Below are 18174 nucleotides of genomic sequence, written 5' to 3'. Positions count from 1 at the left end.
AAACCCAATTCTCTCCCCTTTCTGTGTGGAGATGGCGAAGAATCTCTCATAGAAGAGAGATTCAGAACCAAGCTGGCTGCAAACTGATACTGCCAGATGGCAGAGCAATCAAAATATTTAGCTGTAAAGCCCACACTGTGTTTGGGGAAAGGCTGAACTTGCATCCCCGCTGCAGACCTCAGCGGGCTCCCGTCTGGTGATGTTTCCTGGCTCCTCTCTGCCATTCGCTTCAGTGACTCAGAGTGACTCACAGCTCGTCTCCGGCAGCTTGCTTCTCGTGAGGATTTATCTCGCAGAACCATCCCGCGCTCTGGTTTTCTAGTGAAAGATCCCCCGTGTCAAAAAGGAGTCTTGGCTTATTTCTGAGAGAACGGCCCTACCTTACTTTCTAGGCGTTGTGCGGTTTTCAAACCCAATGCTAACTTTGTGAGGTAAGCAGAAAAGCACCCACGCCCTCTGTTGTACGGATGGAGAAACTGGCTGTGAGGGGCTTGTTGCCCTGGTTTTCCAGAGGCAGAGCATGAACTTGAACCTTTGACTTGTGTCTTTTCTAACACACCAAGGGTTGTCAATTCATTTCAGAATTACTTAATGGCCACACAGCTACCTGCTGCCATTGTCCTTGTCTGAAATCCAAATGTCCTTTTTCTATAAAAGCGTTGTTTGGAAACCAGGAACAGTCTGTGCCAGGTGCCTTCTGTTGAAAGGCATTTACATCAGAGAAGCTTGAATCTCTGGGTAATAGACTGACTGATTCTTTCAAAAATGTTTAATGACCCTCACCCGATAAACGAGTAATAAATGTTTGCGCAAGAACTTTGGAAAAGTTAGACCACAAAGGGGAAAATGAAAATCACTTGTAATCCTCTCACTCAGACATATAATTGCTGTTGACGTTTTGGTGTGGCCTTCCTTTTTCATATGCACGAGTGAGCATATTTTAGCCAATTGGGGAAAATGTGGAGGAAGCTGATAACTTGCTTTTTCATTTAATGATATTTCCATGGCCATTTTCTCATGTCATTAGCATGTTTCATAGTGTTTCTGTACAACGGCATACTAAAAAAAAAAAAAGGCCAGAATGAAAGGCAAGAAACATTTGAGATTTTAAAAAATGCTATTCAGGAAGCACCAATTCAAGCAGAAGGCCCAGTAATGTTCCAGTGAGGAGGTGAAGGCCCGGGGCACCTACAAGAAAGGGGAGGGTGGCACTTACATCAGCAGAAGGAAGGGATTTCTGTGGGTGCAGATAAGCTAACATAGCAACACCAATGCTAAAGAGTGGTGTAAGTTTTCAGTCCAGTGGTCCTCAGTGCGGCAGTTACAATATCTGCTTCCTTGTCATCCTCGCAAACGGTTCTTTGGGATGCAGCTCTGCTCAGGCCCAGCCCGACTGTGATTCCGTGCAGTCTTAACATCCAGGGTTCTGCGGCCTAAGCAGCTCAAGGTGGCTCTTCTGGTTGGCAGGCCTGGCTCCATTACACAGGGGCTCCTTTTATATTGTGTTTTATGTATGTTATGAATGATGTCCCTGATTTACTGCACCCACTGGTACTTTTAAATTGTTACAATTTTTTTCAAAAATAAACACCACCACAATGGGCATGTTTAGTGAGGTTTCCACCCAGTGAGTCGTCTGAGCCTTAATCTGAGAAAAATCAAAGGGGCGGGGGAAAAAACAGAAAACGTCAACAGGCCTGAGTTTGTTTTTCATCTGTTGAAGGGAGAGAAGCGAGGCTGCTGATTTCAAGTGTCTCCTTTGTAAAGGTCACTTCGTTCCTCTGTGCTCTTAATTCTGCTCCTTTAACTTGGCTTTCAGACTATTCATCATCCCATCCGCCCCACAGCTCCATCCTCGGCTCCCCACCCGGCCGAGCTTTCAGCTGCAGCCCTCTGCGCCCCCTCGCCACCTGGGAACCCACCTCAGAGTGTTTGCTGGGGCTCACTGGGGCACACGAAGAATCCTTGTCACAATAGCTGAAGTGCCTACAAAGCTCTTTCAAAAACTACTGCATCATTTTGCCTGTGGGTACTCTGCAGACCCATCTGTAACTGCCTCCGGAAGTGATTTTAAGTTCAAATTCATTAACGATGGTGTGAACTCTGGGTTTCTTAAATTTCTTAGCTGGACTAAGCTGCTATCCCTCCATTCCCTTCTCATTAGGCACCATCGGTCTCTTAGTTCTAATAACAACTAGAAAAATTGGGGAGATCATTATTCCCAGGCTATAATTCAAGAAACAAATAAGAGAGGTAAAAAAATCAAGTAAGGTTCAACTGAGTGCCAACCCCTCCCAAAAAAAAACCAAAGCAGAAACTGATTTGTTGCAGGATTCTAAGAATAGTTCCTGATGCCGTCTTTTACTTTCACAACTATGTCCATCTTTAGTTCTAAATATGAATGGCACCGAGCAGCAGAATTTATACATTGGTCATAAGGGAACAGACAGCCCTGGCTGGTGTGGCTCAGCAGATTGATTGAGCGCCGGCCTGAGAACCAAAATGTCGCCGCCAGTTTGATTCCCAGTCAGGACACAGGGCTGGGTTGCAGGCCAGTTCCCCAGTAAGGCATGTGAGAGAGGCAACCATATATTGATGTTTCTCTCCTTCTCTTTCTCCCTCCTTTCCCCTCTGTCTAAAGATAAAGAAATAAACAATCTTAAAAAAATAAGAGAACAGACAGCTCATTAATTCTTAAATTGGTGGGATTTCACTGTTCACCACCATATACTCCATTCCAAAATATACCTGGGTCTGCTTTTCTGAGATGATTGAGATGTCTTAGTGATAAACTCAGGGCTAATAAAAAACATTGCCCTTCCCCTGGCTGGTGTAGCTCAGTGGATTGAGCGTGGGCCTGCGAACCAGAGTATTGCGGTTCGATTCCCAGTCAGGGCACATGCCTGGGTTGCAGGCCAGCTCCCAGCAGGGAACGTGCAAGAGGCAACCATACATTAATATTTCTCTCCCTATCTTCTTCCCTTCCTCTCTAAAGATAAATAAATAAAATCTTAAAAAAAAACACTGCCCTTCTTGTGTGTGACAAGGTTACAGCCAGACCCCCACACAAGGGACACTCATCATCTCGTGTTCATTCACAAACTCATCTGTTCAAGTGCTTGTCTTTCCTATGTGCCAGGCCAGACAATGAAAATGTTACAAAGAAAAATAAAGCCAAGGGGAAGGAGCGTGTGGGGGCTGTGGCACGGGGGTGACCCCTCAGACGAGCCAGTTAGGGAGGCGGCCTTCGGTGGGGGCAGGTCGTGGAAATAACTACCTGGGGGGAGCAGATAACTACCTGGGGGGAGCAGCGGGGAGAGGGGCCTCGGGGTGGGAAAGGCTCCTCGCGAGGTCCCGCAGAGGTGGGCCGGCAGCTCTGGGAGGCCTGCAGGTCACGGAAATATTTAGGATTTTATTTGTCCTTTAGTGATTGCCTAGAGGTGGCCCCAAGGCGGAGGGAAGCTAGTGGCCCCAAAGGGGCCATGCTCTCTCCCAAGTACCCATTCACTCATTCGTCACGGACTCTTGGTCCCTGAACCCAGCAGTGATGACCTTGGGTCCCAACAAGCTGGAAGCATGCACCAAGGGTGTCCAGCCTGTGGCCCACGGGGCCCAACACAAAATCGTAAATTTACTTAAAACATTGTGAAATTTTTCTTGTGATTATGTGTCATGATGTAGTTAATGTGTGGCCCAAGACAACTCTTCTTCTAGGGTGGCCCAGAGACGCCAAAAGGTTGGCCGCCCTGATAGGGATTCTGGGGAGAGGAGCTGGCTCCTGTGAAATGGTCACGGCCGCGGGCAGGCCCGTCCTCTTGGCGGGTTGACAGTTCAGGTGAGCTGCTCCGGCATCCTCAGTCTTCTAGGATGAGATTTCTAACGGAAGCTGACTTCATTCCTGCTGTGCACCACCGCGCATCACAACTCTTACGTGGGGATTAATTCCTTTGGAGTCCCCGCGGTAGACCATGGGGTCCACAGGCTTTCCTCTGATCCTAGACAGTCGTGATGAGTTTGGGAAGGTGAGGAAACTTGGCAAGGCCACATTGTGTTGTAGTCGGTTTAGGCCGTTACAAAAAAGGACCAGAGACTACGTGGCTTACGAAAAATGGACCTGTATTTTGCACAGTGACGGAGGCTGAAAGTCTGAGAGCAGGGTGCCAGTGAGGTCGGGTTCTGGTGAGGCTCTCTTCTGGCTGCAGGCGGCGGACTCCTCACTGCACCCTCCCGTGGCAGAGAGGAGGTAGCAAGCTCTCGTGACCCTCCTAAGGACACTAACCCCATTCACTGAGGGCTCCACTCTCATGACCTCCTCTGAACCTAACTACCTCCTCTAAACCCACCTCCTAATTATACTATCACATGCCTGGGGAAGGGTTTCAATGTGGGAATGTTTTTTTTAAATGTATTTTGTTTATTATGCTGTTACAGTGGTCCCATTTTTTTCTGCCCCTTATTCCCCTCCACCCTGTACCCCACCTCCCACCAGCATTCCCCTGCCTTAGTTCACGTCCATGGGCCGTACATGGAAGTTCTTTGGCTTCTCCATTTCCCATACTATTTTTTAACCTCCTCTATTTTGTACCTACCATTTATGCTTCTTATTCCCTGTATCTTTTCCCCCATTCTTCCCCCTCCCCCTCCCCACTGATAACCTTCCATGTGATCTCCATTTCTGTGATTCTGTTCCGGTTCTAGTCGTTTGCTTAGTTCATGTTTTTGTTTTTTTAGGTTCAGTAGTTGATGGTGAGTTTGTTGTCATTTTACTGTTCATACTTTTGATCATCTTCTTTTTCTAAGTCTGTAGATACTATACATTTCATATAATAAGGACTGGGTGATGATGAACTCCTTTAACTTGACCTTACCTAAGAAGCACTTTATCTGTCCTTCCATTCTAAATGATATTTTTGCTGGATAGAGCAATCTTGGATGTAGGTCCTTGCCTTTCATGACTTCGAATAATTCTTTCCAGCCCCTTCTTGCCTGCAAGGTTTCTTCTGAGAAATCATCTGATAGTATTATCAATATAAAAATTTGGAGGGGTCACAAACATTTAACCCATGACATGTGGCTATTGACTGATGGTGGGATTTAAACTCAAGATTTAACTGGCTGGAAAGCCTGTTTTTCTTACTCTGTACCACACTGTATGATCCCTACTGAGTACTTCTGTTCATTCATCAAACAGTCACTGATCATCTGCTGGGGTTTTGTGCTGTGCTGGGCACGCACTAGGGATGTAGACACAAATGAGAGAGAGTTCCTGCACTCAAGTGTCATAGGCTCGAGTGGGCTGTCTAGAGTTCTACTGTATCTCCCAGAAGGCAGTGAGGTTATAACGCACAGAGACCCTCTCATCCCCCTCAACACTTTAGATTTTCTGAAATGGAGATCTGCCCTACTCCTCCTTAAAGGACTTTGCCGGCTGCCAGCAGGACGGGCCATTGCCGTCGTGAAAAGCACCCGCTGACCCACTGTCCTCAGCTGACGTTGGTACTACTGCACACAGTTGGATTTCACTTACATTTGGATCCTTAATTGTCACTGTAAAAATTTTTCAGAGATCACCCTATCACGACAAGTTCACAGGACAAGTTACTAAGGTAGGCGCCTGCCCATCACGCATGGGCAATGCAGCTGAAGGCGGCAGCAGTTGCCAAGTCCCCGAGTGCTCACACCACCATCAGAGCCGAGAGCAGGACGGCACATGCGTGGTGAGGGGCTGCAGAGCAGGTGGAAAACAGATCGCCCATCGACAGCTACCAGGTGACTTCCTAGAGAGTGTGAAACTCCCAATGATCTTATTCAGCTCAAAAATATCAACTACCAATTTAAACAAATAGATAAAAATTCCAATATCCTTCCTTATGCCTCAAAATAATGTTTTAAACCATGTCTAACATGATTTTCAATGTCAGTGCTCTGGTTGTTTCCTTTAGAATGGTTCCTAGAATTTGTAACTATTCTGTTTTGCTTCCAGAATGGGACTATATTGTCATTGCCGTCTCCCTAGTAACTGGCAAAGTGCCTACAGCAGGGTGTGCCCACGCCCAGTCGTTCTGGAGTCAGAGCAGGGGTTGGGGGAAGCAGTCCGTTTCTGAGAAGCTATATACCTACCCACGGACCCAATGATTTGGAATTACCTTTCTTTAGTGTCTGGGAGAAGCTTAGATTCTAAACCTTGAGTCCCAAGTCTAAACACAGCCTTCCTCCTGCCCCTCCTTAGCAGGGGGCGTCTGGGCAGGCGGTGTAGCCAAGGACCAGTCTTGAAGGCATAATGACTACCTCCTCTGGGAACTTCAGGCAACATTCTACTTATTTCATCAATGAGAACACCCAACTCCCACCCTCCTCCCCTTTGCCTGTTATTTTGAAAATAAGCAGTTTCCCTGCTGCATTCAGTGGTTCAGTGATATGTGCTGTCTCGCTGGCTCAGCCTTCAACTCGTTCACTCATGCCTCCTTCTGGGTCTGAAGTGCTACCTCCCAGGCAACTTCGGTCACCAACTACTGAAACCCAGACTGGCTTGGAAGGCTCAGATGAAGGCTACTCCTTCAAAGAGCTCTTCTTCATCACCTTGCTAGATGAGGTCTCTCTCCCTGGTCTCATAGTTGGTTTGTATGAATCGCATGGTGGCTTGCCACAAACCATCCTGCATTGAAGTCACTCATGGGTATGTTTGATCTCAGTCTAGCTAAGGCTCCTGTGGGGACTGGCTGTTTCTCATAGATCCCCATTTGCTTGATACACCTGGCTCCGTCCTCTTTGCCAAGCACTATCCCAGGGACACAGGCAACATTCTTCCAAGGTCTGGTTAGCTCACGAACATAAAGGGGCATCAGGGGGTAGCAGGCACTGTTCAGGACAGTCTGGATGACAGTTCCGGGGTTGCATTCTGCCTGTTCCTACAATGTCCAGTCCGGACCCTAGGATGTCTTCCACGGCCCTGGACAACAAGCCGGGTACAGATATCCTACACAAACTATGGCAAAAAGAGAACATGAAGTTCCTGAACACATCAAGGATGACAACAGTGTGTTTTAAATCTAAGTCTGGAACAAGTGCTAGAGGCTGTGGTGCAATGCCATGATAGCAGCCGACAAACAAAGGCAAACGCTACCTTCTCCACTGGGGACAACAGTCTCCAAATTAAGGGTGAAGACAAAAAGCAGGTTAGTATTTGACGTCTCAGGCTGATGAGGGGTAGGGGACATTGCTTACGATGAGTCCAGGTGAAATACACTCCGGCACACACTGTGGGTGTGACTGCTGCACTGCGGTTGGAACCCAGGAAGTAACGACCAACTGGAGACCAGAGACTGAACGCACAGGCCTGTTTTCCAAAGGGGAAATAAAGCAGAATGCAGAAACGCCACAATGGTGAGTTTAATGTGGAGCTCTGGCCAGATCTGGAATACAGATGGTGAACATTTTGACTCCTAACAACTGCTGGTTTCTTTTCAACTCCTGATTCAACAAAGAAAGTGGTCATACGAAACTAACTTCCCTCCCTTTCTGATAGGATTACTAGAGCAACTAGCCAATGAAATGGCAGTAAAACAAAGCTGACACATAGTTTAGAGGTGAACTGAGCAGAACATAATCTTGAAGGTAACAGCTGCCACTTCAATAGTTAGCTCTGTGCTAGACTTGGTTTAAGGGCTTTTTATATCTGTTATCTACTTAATACCCCTAACAACCCCATAATGTACGCCTTAACATTATTCTCAAGGTCATCCAGGTAGGATTCCCACCAGGCAATGTGGTCCCAGATCCTGTTTTTCCCATGAATGGCAAGACCGATAAAGAGGGGAAATAGGGATACCCCTCTCCATGCGGGTGAGTGAACTTGCCCTCTCAGTTCCACTCAGGAGGGAACTGTGGACACACATCTCACGTCACTTTGCCCTCTCACCCACTCACTTCTCTGGAGGGAGGAGGGCGGCGTCTGACTGCCAAGACTGGGAGATGCCACCAAGCACGCTTTCTCGGCATGGTCAGGTCATCAGGGCGGAATTTGGCAATACAAGGGGAGCTTGTAGTTTAAGTGGGTAAATTCCAGGGCTGACAGTCACAACATCTGAGTCACCAGTTCCTCACCAGACCAGCACCAGAACAGAGACAGGCCATACGCCACTGCTGTGGCTAGTGCCAGCCCTGCAATGCTTATGTAATTAGGGTTGTTACTGGCCTGGGTAGGGAGCCTGATGGTGAGGTTAAGCTTCAACAATCTCCTCAGTAAGAGATGGGCTATTTTGATTTCCCTTAGTTCAACTTCTATATCCTGTTTTTTCAATTTGTTCTGGACTTAAAGAAGGGAAAGACAGGCTATGATTAATCATCACTACCAAAGCCCAATAGTCCTTTGTACATTTCAGTGAATATCCCAAATACAAAACGCAGTTTCTGATGACATTTTAAAGGCGATAATGACAAACTTGAAAGGCATCAGAAGCCAGGATCGAGCCTATACACTAGGACTGTGTGGTGTGTAGTCGCTGGAAGGAAATAGGGTGACTTAGATCATCACTCCCACCACGGACACGGATGAACCTGAGAGTCTGCAACGCGGTGGCTGGGAGGGGCCAGGATCTGGGACAGGAAAGGGTCTTCAGCAAAGAGAGTGCCAGAGCTTTGGGACCTCATTACCGTAGAGGGTCAGCAAACCAGGTGTTCTGCCTGGGTCTCTGCATTAAAAATGTGTGATCCTCTGGTCTAGATTCCAAAAAGGAACTCTTAACAGCCCGGGTGTGGGGAGAGGGAGCAGGGAGAGAAGGAAGAAGGGAGAAAGGAGTGTTCCTGGAACCAGAACCTTCTGTGGAGGAGAGGAAAGGGCTGGGGTGGAACCGCCGCGACGCGCACTGTGTGGAGGTCCCTTCCTCAGGTGAGCTGAGCAGCAACGCCGCCTTTCACACCTGGTTATTCACGTCTACGTGGTGAGTCCCTAGAAGGCGAAGACGATGAAGTTTTCTCTAGTCTTTTGTAATTTGCAGCACGAAAACAATGTAAAATGCAAGCACAGGTAATCAAAAATGTTTTAATGATTAATTTTTGGACATTACTTGACAGTGTGGGTATATCCAGATGAGCTAAAGCACACTTTGACAGCACACTATTGAATGTTTAGTTTCTGTATTGAAATATGTAAAGACTTTCACAAACCAGTACCTAGGAAGACATACATTTACAAATATACACATTCTAGATTTGATAAGGTAAATGTAAACAGATGCTGCGACTCCTTCCAAACAGAAAACCCACAAGACTAGTAAGAGAACCAACTGGCTCCCTATAATGTGAATGTGCAAAATCAAAGCATGATATTTACATAAATACCAAACCAACAGATTAGTTTATACATTGTCAATGACTTTCTAAGATGTGTCACGAGTGGTTCGACGAATATTTCCTCCCCCAGGGGAGAAGGTATTTAGAGACTAAATTCTGACACCCCGAAATGACACGCACATTAGTCCTTGTCGATCTGACCACTACCTCACGGGGGTGAGACATGATTTCATAAGTAGTCTACTATTTTTAACCAAGCGATTCTAAACAAATTTTTATATTCTAAGCGGAAGAAAGTACAGGTGCTATTAGATTTACATTACACAAATAATCTCTATCCAATTTCCCAGTTCTCTTATGCTGTCGCTATCTGTTTAATTTTACCTTAATTTTTTTAAAGGAAGGTTCTTTTTCCTTCTTTACTGATTTTGGTAAGCTAGGCACATTTTAAAAGGAAGTCTGCGTCCAAACAGATAGCAGTACAGAAATCATTCCACATTTGGCCCCCGCAACCACTGCTCACCCTGGCGCTCCGTCCGACAGGAGACGGTCCTCCCTCTCGGAGGGAAGGAGGAAACTGTGTCTCCTCTCGCTCAGGCGTGGAGAGCAAAATGGGCTTTGTTCCCGTATAAAAACACTTAGTGCTTCAGAAATTAAAAATGGCCTACTCATCCTACACACTTCCTACCATCTTGAAGATAAAGAATATATATTTAAGTTTCAAGACCACTTTAGAGCCCCCCCACCCCTCCTTTTTACATTATTAATAGTGGCACTCAAAATAAAAAAATAATATCTGTTAAAAAGTTAAACTGACTGTTCCACTAGATTGGAGCCTGCCTGATTTAAAGCCAATATTACAAAACCGAAGGTGCCATTTCTGGTTTCACATGTACAAGTCACCTGAAATTATGTGTCACACGCTAGTTTCAAAAATCATGGTCTTTCATTTTTCTAATCAGAGCTTTTGGAAACAAATAAAACATTGAAATATACCCTAATTTAAACTAAGAAGCTTTGGGCCCTGCTTTTTTAAATTTTAAGGCATGTGTGTTTCTCTACTGTAACATTGTATAAATTTACAATCACATGCATGATCTACAGTAAAAAAAAAAGTTTGGATTACAGTGTTTGTATATTGTGAATCACAATTCAGCACCTATCATGTTAAAACTAATAAGGCAACAGCAGTGTTGTATATACTACAAGAACACGCCCTCTGCACGGTAGTGCAGGGGCTGGTGAGAGCCCAGAAATGTGGAGAATCTTACACCTACTTGTCTAATCGGCATACATTTTCTAGGGGTTTTGAACTGATGAAAGAGACCCTACGTGAACCACACTGTTGTAGGCCAGACTAGGTACAGCAGCTGCTAACGCGTATCGGGCACAACTTGTACTGTGCTTACAATCAGGCGACACGGTTTGGAGGTTGCTCTTCGACCTCAATCCTTCCGCTGCTTCCTCGGCTTCGTGCTGTTTCCCAGGGAGGAAAAGCTGTTGGTGTGTCCGTTCGCGGCAGTCACGGAGCCGTTCTGGTGGTCCCTCAGGCGTTCTTTCCTCCGGGAGGCCCCCTTCTTATTGTAAGTCTGAAACACACAAGAACAGGTAGCAGCGCGGGGCCGGGCGGGGGCCGTGTCTCCAGCAGGGCCCAGGTCTCCTCTCAGCACCCAGTGCCAGCCAGAAACAGCTTCTGTAGTGGACCAGCATAAAAGCTTGTTGTGTTTTTGTGGGTTTTTTTGGCCACTGGCTTAATCACTCTTCTGCCTTCTGAGGATTAGCCTCAAGTAAATTCCCTGGGACACATGCTACAACATAAAACTATTTAAAAATTAAACAGAAAATTCAACTTATATTTTATTGCCGTACCCTTTCAGTCTGTGGATGGCAGAGGACAGGGGTTATGTGGCCCCATTACTGTCTCTCTGTAGCACCTCTCCCGGAACTCACGGTCCTTGTCTCCAGGTGTGCTCGTTACTCTAGCAGCTACTGCGGCCCTTACGCACCAAGTGCTATGCCGCTGTGAGCAGTTCAGTAAGTATTACTGCACCTATTTTGGGTCCTGTCCTTTAAGCTCCCTTGCAGCTGGTGAATGTCCCAAAGTGCAGCATAAACTATAAGCCCAGCAGTGTACAGACTCGACTCAAGCATGCTGTGCCCAGGTAGGTATGTGGGAGGAAAGTTATAGGCGGGAACAGGGAACGTGGCTGAGCCCCCAGGGGGCCCCCTGGTTGCTGGACACAACCAAGCTTTACTGCCCCAGCATCTGTGGCCTCTGTCCTTGCTCCTGACCTCCTGCGCCTACCCTGGAACCAGACACTGCCCACGGGAGCAGGAACACACATTATCCAGGGCTGATGTGCGGCAGGGGAATCAGCAGTGGCCACAAGGTGGTCAGGCTCCACCAGTGGTAATCTGCCTTAAATGGACCCTTCTGTGAGCAAAAACCTGCATTACATCATGCACTTGGAAATGAACTGAGCCTCCAAACTCGAGGAGTGGATGTGCAAGAAAATGGGACAAGAGGGCAGATTTCTATCTATAGCTGACAGATCATGATGGAAATTTCTTTGGACATTTAATTTAGCCATGAGGTTCAGAACAGCTGGGCTGGCGAGTCTTGACTGAAAATCACCTACCATGAGTCTGTCTGCCGCAGGCCTTGAGGGGGTAATACTGGAACCTGCTGAGGAGTGTTGCTTTCCCAAGTAAACCCCAAGTCTCCCTTGCAAAGATCTAGAACTCAGGAGGACTGGGACAGGCTTAGCATCGTCTACATCAGCCCTAACACTCCCCTCCCAAAGGCAGGGCCGCCTGTCACTGTGGCTAAATTATTAGTGCCCAGTGCCCGGCACGCAGCAGGGCCTCGACAGGTCCCCCTGTGGACAGATGGACTGAGGAGGGATAAAGCCCCAAGGCCCAACTGCCACGGGAGTGAGACTTACCTGGATGTAGAAGTTTGTGAAGAGAATAATCAGAGAAATCATGTATCCAATTTGGAAGTATAACCAACCGAGAGGGAAGGAACACGGCCAGACGACGCCGCAGCTGGTCTGCACGATGGTCAGCACAAACTGCAGCTGGTGGGGGAGAGGGGCGAGGTTGAGCCGTGCGGTGACCCCCGGCAGGCGAGGGGCCGTGCCGCAGGGCTCTCCACCCTGCACCCCCCTTGTGAACTGCACTTACTAACTTTTCTGTAGGTGCCACAAACAGGAAGCACAGGCTAAATTTATCCCAAACAATTATCTCTTTTTGTATTTGTCTTATACACATTCCTCCTCCCTTTCAAGCTACTTAAACCACCTTTCATGAAATTCAGGGAATAGTTTACAATACTAGTTTAACAATACTGTCTTGTATATTTGAAATTTGCTCAGAATAGATCTTAAAAACCAACCCTGTAACTATGTGAGGTGATGGACGTGTTAACTAAATTTCCTGTGGCAATCATTTCATAATGTGTACATATTATTAAATTATGCCGTCTGGCTTAAACCGATGCAATGTCATTATGTCAGTTACGTCCCAATCAAGCTGAAGGCAAAAAGAAAATGCTAAAAAAGAAAAAACCAAACTCAAAACACACACATAAACCTCAGGGACACACAGTACAGAGAAAGAAAACCAAGGTTTATTTATTTTGTAACCAAAAACTTAAAAAAAAAATTTTACGGAGGAAAAAATGATGTGGGAACCAGTGACGTCACTGCAGTGTCCAATCCCACTGGGCATGAGCTGTCCCTTATCTGTGCCCCCTCTTAACTTGGTGAAGGCTGACAAGTAGATTTAAACTCTAACCAAGATGTAATGTGCAGCCGACAGAATATTTCTGATGAGTGAATCTTGAAAAGCACACGGAAGCACTTGGGAAAACAAGGCAAGGGTGCGGGGAGGGCGGCGGAGGGCTGGGCTCTGCCCCGTGGATTTGGGGCCCAGCTGCCAGTGTTACTACGTAAAGAACAGTTTTTTCCTTTTTCTTCTCTTTTTCAAGGCGAGTACTCTGGGCTGAGTAATAACTGGGAGTGCTGTTTAAAACACATCCAGGTAAACTGGGCGTGATCTTCTGCCTCAAAGAACAGAGCCCAACAGGAGACCAACTTCCTCAGTCTGTTCTTTTGCATGCGGCTTCTCCAGAGCCACGGCTGTGTGGTGTCAACCAATCTCACCGCTTCCCCTCGAGTGCAGCGAGGAGGTCAAAGAACAATCCCCCTCACGGCAGGTGAGAAAAATTTAACAAGGACCGTGTGGCAACTGCCGCATGGCAGCTGGCAGCAAGTGGTCACGAAGTGACAAACATACAGGAGCTCTGGTCTCCTCTGCTTCGTTTTCCGGGTTGTGAGTTTTAAATACGGGAATATCGCAATTGACTTGGAGGCATCTGAATCAGCGTGGCTTCTTTAGAAAACTGTTAACACGGCAAGGCCAGGACTAAGTGTTTAATGTCGGCTGGGCCTGGCCTGTCGCTTCAGCGTCCTGTCTACAGAATGGGGACGAGAACATGAAAGGCGGGTATCGGGACAGGTCATGTAAAACTGCTTACTTAGCATGTGTGTCCAACACAGTAAACTCAACAAACGTCAGCATTTATCATTAGCAGTAATGCTGAGTTTCTGGAAAACTTCATGAGGGGAGAGGAGCAGGGATCTATAATACACTGACGACGAGGGACAGCTTAAGAAAAGGAGGGTGAGAAGGAACCACCAGGCACACAGCTGCTGGCCGGCCCTGGCCCGGCGAGCCCTGGGAGGGGGGCTCCGTGTGGAGCACAGCAAGGGCCACTCTCCCCGAGGGTGCGCCTCACACGGGGGCGGAGAGGCCACCCGGCACCTGCCTGAGCGCATGTCCTGGCTGCCCAACAAGTTACAAGCACCTTGGACTGATGCCCTTCTGAACCTGGTAAAAGTTTTCACTTTAGACTTGGACTGTAATTAGAAGACACACAGACAGACAGACAGACAGACAGACAGACACACATGTGCTCTGTGCACAAACGAAGAACAAAGGACTGAACTTGAAGTTAGAAAATCAGATTCTGGTCCTCGTTCTACAGCTTGACCAGCTGCATGACCACAGGTATAATTTATCCACTGATTAAAATTAAAATTCCCTGCTCTGCCCACTTCATGGAGTTTTAATTGGATCAAATGAGAAAGACTGGGAAAGGCACACTGTAGATGCTATTAAACAACAATAAAGCCAGGAAGGCAGTAAGGGCACCCCCAGGAAGAGCTCTGTGTACCCCCAGCAGCGAGAACTAGGTAAAGAGACCACGGCACTCACCAGCTGCCCCTGAGTGATGTACTTCTTCCACCAGAGGTATGGACGCATGGAAGGGACAGAAGACAGACCATAGTAGGAGTACATGAGGACGTGGATGAAGCTGTTAAGTGTGGCACCAAAATAAGCTGCAGGAACAGAGGATTTGGAGAGGAGGATACATCAGTTGTCTATACATAATAGGCAAAATAAACAATCAATAAAACCCAAGATTCTTTCTAAATCTGAAAGTCAGATGATTCTGAACAGGAGCTGGTAAATATCACCGCCGCAAGTGCTACCTGGATGTAAATCGGAATTCGGCTTCCACTCGGACAGGCAGCACAAGGACGCTTTCAGCCCAGGGCCAGCGGCAGCTTCCAGGTGGGCATCTGACACAGAGGCCACGAAAGCACCCGCCCACCTCCGACACCTGAAGGCTTTGCCGCCAGAGCCTCACCCACTTCCAGAAGCAGCTGCTTTTCTTTACAAGCCCAGGACCTCACCCTGCCGTGCTGAGGGCATGGGGAAGACAGCGATGGGCACCATGTGCAAAGCTGGCCATCTCCGCACCTCGACAGAGGTCTGGAGAGGCCTCTGAAGACCTCTCCCTGGGACAGCAGTACTGAGGCCATATACTCCTACTGCCAACACAGCTCAGAATCCAGTTCCTTAGAAATGAAGGACCGGCCTTTTATCACATGGTTTTTAGTTTTCAGTAGGACCACCATTTCTCTTTTTTTTAGACTCTCTGTCCTCCTCTCCCACTGCAGGCAACACACAAAGCCGCCCGGCTTTTCCACACGTGGCTGGAGGTGAGCAAGGCTGGGGCCAGGGAATGAGTTTGTACCCCTGGCAGTGTCAGTAACTGGCTATGACAGTAACTGGCTATGTGACCTTGGACAAGTCATATCCATTCTGTTTGTTTCTCATGGGCCAGGTTAAAACCTGTCGTCCTGCAAGTTCTCTGAAAACACTGGAGTTCTTACAGCACTCTTCAAAGGTAAGGAGGTGCCGTGTCTCTGGTCCACGGCCACGAGGTGTGAGGGTAAGAAAAAGAAACACCAGTGAGGCGGCCCCTCTGCGGTCCCGGCCCTCCTACCAGTGCGGCTTTCTCTTGCACTGAAAGGGGCCGCGACTGGCAAGTCCTTCCTGGCGCTGAAGTCCTGTGTGTAAGTCCTGGTGGGCCCCGTGAGCCAAGGGCAGTGCTATCCTACGGGTTGAAAATATGAGAACAGACTCACAGGTTCTCAAGTTTGTCGGTGATGGATGGCAGGAATTTTGATCAGACATCTGTGTGAACTACCAAGCCGAACCTGAAGGTGATAACTTACTGATCTCTAACAATTGTATGAAAGCTCAGACTGTAAGTTTCCAAAGCCACCCACATCCTGCTAAATATGTTTCATGGACAGTGAGGGTCACGGTATTAGAACACGTGTGGACTTCCCTGATGCACAGCTTGGCTAAAGCTGCATTTCATAACTGGCCTCGTTCTCTGGTGCGACGCCATCTTCCTGATCTGCCTGTCAAACGTCTCCCAAACTGCCCGAGAACACTGCCCCTATTTCTTAATATGCCCCAGGCTGGAATCTATTATCTCCCTCGCCTTGCCAAAAGCAGTACAGGACGTTCGCTGGACCAGGAAAAGGTTCTGTCAGCTTACTGAGTGCAGAAGTCACAGAAACTATCATTAGAAGCATCTCGGACAAAAAGTTCAATGCTGGACCCAGAAATCCACAGAAATGGCACCTTTTCTAAAAGCCTTAGTTTCAATTCAGCCTCTCTGCTCACACCTGTCCCCCTCCCCGGCCCCGTGACACTTACAGTGGCCACAGGGGACCCAGTTCATCACAAACCACCAGATGTTCAGCATGGAGGCATGGTGGTAGACGTGCAGCACCGTGACCTGATGGTTGTTCTTACGCAGGATGAAGAAGAAGGTGTCCATGAACTCTATAAGTTTGGAGAAGTAGTACCACCAGAGGACACGGATAATCTAAGAGGAAAGAACACTGATGTTTCTCTAGAGCATCGCCGCTGCCCCCTTCACCACCACCCCGGAAGCCCGGTATTAGTGTGAAAAAGCCCGAGCTCCCCGCCGGCCCCTGAAGGCCTTTGGCCATCAGAAGTGCTGGTCCCTCTGCAAGCAGCTTTAACCAAAGAACATGACTGGGGTCCAGAGAGGTTTGGAATGACAATAGGGACAGTTTTAAAAGGGTCAATGACACCCTTCAAGACTCTAACAGGGAGCTCAAAGTTAGCAGGGCCGTCAGTAGAGAAAGGCCCCCCCGAAAGGCACTTCTGATTTCAGGGGCTGGCGTGGGGCAGGTGACAGGCCAGGAGGCAAAGAAAAGGAACGGAACTTTCAGGGTCAGGCCCCTGCCCGATCGATGTGTCGGACAGGCGCTCTCAGGAAAGGGCCGCCCGGCTGCGCTGCACCGGGGACTGGAAGTCAGGCTCCGAGGATGCTCTGAAGGACGGTCCGAAGGACGGTACCGCGTTTAGGGCATTATCCTTGTGACCCCGTCCGCGTAAATGATGCGTGAGCACTGACAAATGGGTGCATTCTGTCTCCCTGGAAACTGTAACTAGGACTTACTTTTGCAAAGAAAACTTTAGTTTTCATTTTATGTCTTTTCTTGTTGTTTAAATTTCATATTATGTGTACATACTGGTTTTTAAGATTCTTTTAAAAATGTCAGCAGGAATGACCTGGACCGTGAGGCTGTGAGTCATTTTGTCTTTTGTGCAATTTCTTTATTTAAAAAGCCATTTAAAATAGAGACAGTACCTTCATATCCGCTTCTCCCGCGCTGCGCGTGCCCTGACAGAAGAAGTTGTACTTGCCTTCCCACACTCCTGTCACTAACTGAACACAGAAACAAACACACGGAAACAAAAAAAGAAACAGGGAAAAAGCCAATTACCAATACTTATCAGAACCACATCGATGAAAGTTCATCAGTTTCAGAATCATTGAAAATGGACCCTGGGCTGTGCAGAACAGCTCATTCTAGAGGCAACACAGCTCCAGCAGCAAAGGTGGCGGGGAAATATGGGACTCTAACTCTCTGACTGTGTAACTCCTGGCTGCCCATAGAGCGGGAATGCCACCCAAGATAAATGCCATGCCCTGGAAGGCGGTTAATGAATAATACACAGAGTGTGAAAATTACCTGATGTTTTTATTTGTTAACTCAGGCGTGCACTGTTCTTTCTGGTGGTCTTTGTGACTACCCACCATATGGTTTTACTATTAAACCCCTATAAAGAGAGACCTTATCCCCAGGGAGGTGTGGATTTTTCCTGGCATCAAAGTGCAGCTGCTTTGCCTCTATATGTCTAAGTTTCTACCATTAAAGCTCTTATAAATGTGTACAACAACATGTGTCAGTTCTTCAGAACTGATCTTGAATATAGATTTTTGTGGCTTTCCCCTACTAGGCTGACTGAGGTGAGTTTGCTCCGAGCAACAAAAAACAAACCAAACAAACAAAAAACAAACAAACAAAAAAAACATGATAGGAAAGTGAATAAATTTAAGTTGAAATGATTTGAGCCTCAATTTCACAAGGGATGGACCTGGGGTCACTCCGGGCTGCAGTTTTCAGAGACGCTTCTTTA

The 18174-nt window shown here is 47.4% G+C and overlaps 1 protein-coding gene across 5 annotated transcripts in view; it reads right to left on the bottom strand.

Moving 5' to 3' along the window:
- Nucleotides 1–9026: 9026 nt before the first annotated feature.
- The window catches only part of ELOVL5 (ELOVL fatty acid elongase 5), a 75589-nt gene continuing 66441 nt past the window's right edge, over nucleotides 9027–18174 (bottom strand). For all 5 annotated transcript variants that reach the window (XM_037159565.2, XM_053668289.1, XM_053668290.1 and 2 more), the window contains exons 4-8: nucleotides 17342–17419; nucleotides 16375–16546; nucleotides 14572–14696; nucleotides 12237–12371; nucleotides 9027–10880 (exon numbers count right to left, since the gene is read on the bottom strand). In XM_037159565.2, coding sequence (XP_037015460.2) covers nucleotides 10737–10880; nucleotides 12237–12371; nucleotides 14572–14696; nucleotides 16375–16546; nucleotides 17342–17419 — 654 coding nt within the window. In that variant the 3' untranslated portion in view covers nucleotides 9027–10736. The remainder of the gene's footprint in view (nucleotides 10881–12236; nucleotides 12372–14571; nucleotides 14697–16374; nucleotides 16547–17341; nucleotides 17420–18174) is intronic.

This window comes from Artibeus jamaicensis, unplaced genomic scaffold (genome assembly GCF_021234435.1).
Source record: "Artibeus jamaicensis isolate MK-2021 breed Jamaican fruit bat unplaced genomic scaffold, CSHL_Jam_final contig_484, whole genome shotgun sequence".
In the NCBI taxonomy this organism is placed as follows: domain Eukaryota; kingdom Metazoa; phylum Chordata; class Mammalia; order Chiroptera; family Phyllostomidae; genus Artibeus; species Artibeus jamaicensis.
This window is presented reverse-complemented; position numbering and strand designations above follow the sequence as displayed.